The sequence below is a fragment of the Echinops telfairi genome, unplaced genomic scaffold, assembly GCF_000313985.2.
Source record: "Echinops telfairi isolate 266 unplaced genomic scaffold, ASM31398v2 ScPeMD7_28;HRSCAF=97, whole genome shotgun sequence".
NCBI classification, from domain to species: domain Eukaryota; kingdom Metazoa; phylum Chordata; class Mammalia; order Afrosoricida; family Tenrecidae; genus Echinops; species Echinops telfairi.
In genome coordinates, this window is record NW_022103925.1 from 3,921,273 (window position 1) to 3,924,544 (window position 3,272).

At 65.0% G+C, this 3,272-nt stretch overlaps 1 protein-coding gene across 1 annotated transcript in view; it reads left to right on the forward strand.

Annotated features, from left to right (window-relative positions):
• GAK (cyclin G associated kinase) overlaps window positions 1–3,272 on the forward strand; it is a 62,190-nt gene that overhangs the window by 53,885 nt on the left and 5,033 nt on the right. The window contains exons 25-27 of the mRNA XM_045289477.1: window positions 130–307; window positions 1,176–1,274; window positions 2,541–2,651. Coding sequence (XP_045145412.1) covers window positions 130–307; window positions 1,176–1,274; window positions 2,541–2,651 — 388 coding nt within the window. The remainder of the gene's footprint in view (window positions 1–129; window positions 308–1,175; window positions 1,275–2,540; window positions 2,652–3,272) is intronic.

Below are 3,272 nucleotides of genomic sequence, written 5' to 3' on the forward strand. Positions count from 1 at the left end.
CCAGTCCCTCCAGCCTGAGAGGCAGGCTCGGTCAGGCCTCCAGGCGTCAGCTGAGGCCGCCTCGCCAGCGTGCGTCAGAGACCCCTGCTCACGCTGAAAGAAGCCCCCCTCTGATGACCCCGGGCCTTTCTTGTCTCGTCCCTAGCTGACCCATTTGACCCCTTCCTGGTGCCAGCCGAGTCCGAATCCCAGGCCTGTGCCGACCCCGATCTCTTTGGCGAGTTCCTGCATCCTGACCCCAAGCCGGTGCCGCCGGCCACCCACAGCGCCCCGCCCCTGTCCTCCAGCACGGACTTCCTGCACCTCGGTGAGCCCCTGGTCTCTCAGTGCCGGGCCGGGGCTGCGTGGGGGAGCTGGGAATGCATCGCCTCTGGTAGAGCAGGACCCCCCCTACCGCTGGCCCATGTGCTAGAGGGCTGACTCCTGCAAGGTGGGGTCAGCAATGGGGCCATGCCTGCCCCTCCCACCGCAGGGCAACGGGGAAGAGGTGCGGCTGGGGCATGTCTGAATCCCCGCTCCACCCTCTACCCAGTGGTCCCACGTGCTGGGTGAGGGAGGAGCCACGCCATGTCATGCCAGCCACACCACAGAGGGCAAGCAGGGACCACGCGTAGAGGGGCCATTTGTGTGTGTGGAGGCAGAGTGCTGTAGCAGCCATGGGGCTAGGGCTTGCGGTGAGCCCGGGCCGGGGGATGTGGGGACAGCCTCCATGCTGTGCCCAGCTGTGGGCAAGGACAGCCAGGTGTATCCATTCGAGACTTGGTAGGCACCTGTGGGTGGAGGGGCTAGAGTGCCCTGGGCGGGTACAGGAGAGACGAGTGTGTCTTTGAACAAGTCCTGGCAGTCAGGCCAGGGATCACAGAGGTGGGGCTGTGGGCTGTAGCAGGCCCTGTGCACCCGGCAGGATGGGGGCAGGAGGCCCGGGTCCTCCCTCCCAGAAGCCAGGAGGCATTGCAGTGCTCACTGCATGCCCTTCCTGGCCACCCTTGCTGGGCTTGGTCGGGGGGTGAGGGGCTGAGCACAACTGCCTATGGAGGGCTGCACTCTGGGCCACCCTCCTGCAGCCTGGCTCCCTCCTGCCAGCTCACACGGGAGGGGAGATTGCTGGAACCAGCCTCCCGCCACGGGTGCCCAAGTGCACGCGGACTAAGCATACTGCTCTGCACTTCTCCCAGGAGACCTCCCCACGGAGCCTAGTAGGATGGCCGCCTCCTCCAGCCACCCGGACCTCCTGCGAGGATGGGACACGTGGGCCCCCATGCCTGCCGCCGACGGTAGGGGGCTCGAGGGCTCCTGGGTGGGGGGCACCGTGTACTGCAGCAGGACAGCTGCAGCCCACATGGACGCACCTGGATGAAGCATTGCCGGGGGGACAGCGTGTCCCTGTCCTTCGCCAGGGCTGCGGTTGACGTCTCTGGTCCCGACTGTCAGTTGACTGCCCGTGTCCCTGTTCTGGTTCCTGGAGGGCCCTTTGCAGGCAGCCTCCTGTCGCATCTGTGGGCCCCTGTCTGTCCACCTGCTGCGGCATTGCTGTGTCTGCGGGCTGGTGCACACCCAGGCTCCGCTGTCACTGTTAGATGTCTTCGGGGCGGTTCCAGCCCATAGCGAGCCTGTGCACAACCCACCTTCCCGCACCCCCGGGCCTGCACCGGCCCACAGCGGCACTCATGTCTCGATGTAGCCGCAGTGCCCATCCATTTCACTCCTGGCCTTCCCCTCGAGACGCCCCTCTGCTTTACCCAGTGTGATGTCCCTGTCCAGGGACTGGTCTCTCCTGGTGACACATCCAGAGTCCGTGAGATCAAGTCTTGCCATCCCGGCCTCTGAGGGCCCCAGACGGAGCCCCGTGCCCTCCTGGCAGTCGGGCACCTTCTCCGCCCTTTGCCGGCACCAGGCTCTCGCCCTCTGGGTGTGTTTTATTTAGCGAGCCCCTCGCCCACGCAGCACCTGGCCCCTGCCACTGTAGAGGCTGGAGGATGGGCCACTAGGATTTCTACCCTGGGTGGGTCTGTGGTCAGCTTTGTGTACCTCGGGGTATTTTGGCTTTTCCTTTGACCTTGTCTGCCCCCCCTCGACCCCTTGGTCGGTGAGAGTTCTTTCCGTGTGGAGAGCAACCCTCTGTCTGGGGCTGAGCCTTGTCCTCCCTGTGGCCCGGCAGGGTGGTCCCCTGAGCCTGGGGAGTGAGCGTTAGCACCCATGTGTCAATTAGGCCCCAGGGGGAGGGGCTCTGGGGTGGCAGAGCCAGGGGGCACGTTTATTTTGGGTCCCTGGCACCGGTGGTTGGTGGTTCGGTAATCACCTGGTGGTTGGGTGATCCCAACGGGCCTGCCCTCCTGGGAGTGTCCCTGGAGGTGGCTCTCAGCCACTGCCATGTTAGTGGGAAGCTGATTTTGCAAGACCCAAAGGTGGCCAGAGCCAAAAGCTGGGCTGGCAGCATTGGGCACAGGTGAGTGCCTCAAGGGTAAGAAGGAAGGTTCCTGAAGGAACAGCAGCGGCCCTCACGGGAGGCCCACCCTCTTCATACCCTCTGTCCCCTCCAGGTCCCCTCTTGTCATCTGGAGGTCCGGCAGCAGCCCCACCTGGCCCCTCCACCAGCCGGACCAAGTCACAGAACCGGGACCCCTTTGCGGACCTCGGTGACCTTGGTGCAGGTAAGGTCCTTGCAGGGGTGCCGATGGTGAGCCATCCCCGTAGGGGTGTTTACCCGCGGAAGCATTGGACCCCCCTGTGCACTGGGCTCCTCCTGAGCCCGGGGCACAGTGACCGCAGCAAAGTGGAGCTGGCCGGGGACCTTGAAGGGGGTTCTGTGGCTGACAGGAAGGTCTCTCCCTCGCCCCGGCCTGCAGGGGCAGCTGCAGGAGGCAGTGCTGAGTCCTGTGCTGCCTGGGTGGCAGTGCGGCTGCTGCTTGATCCTCTGTGCCTCTGCTCGGGCCACCAGGACCCCGTGGGTAGGAAAAGCCTCTCCTGCCCCGGGCACAGACAGGCCCTGAGATCAATGCTGGGGTCCCTGCCTGCTGCAGATGGGGCTACTCCCGAGAGCTACCCTGCGTCCAGGGACACCGGAAGCGGCCTGGCGGGTGGGGTCAGAATAGCCCTGTCACCACCGGGCTGAGCTGTTGCCACCAGAACACTTGCCCCTTGTGTGAGAGCAGTGCTGTCAGACAGGACCAGAGTAGAAACTGCCGGCCGTGTGGCTCACGAGGAGGACTCAACCCCTCGTGGGCTGCGTTTCCTGGACAGAGAAAGACTCCCACGTGGTGACTCCACGGGCT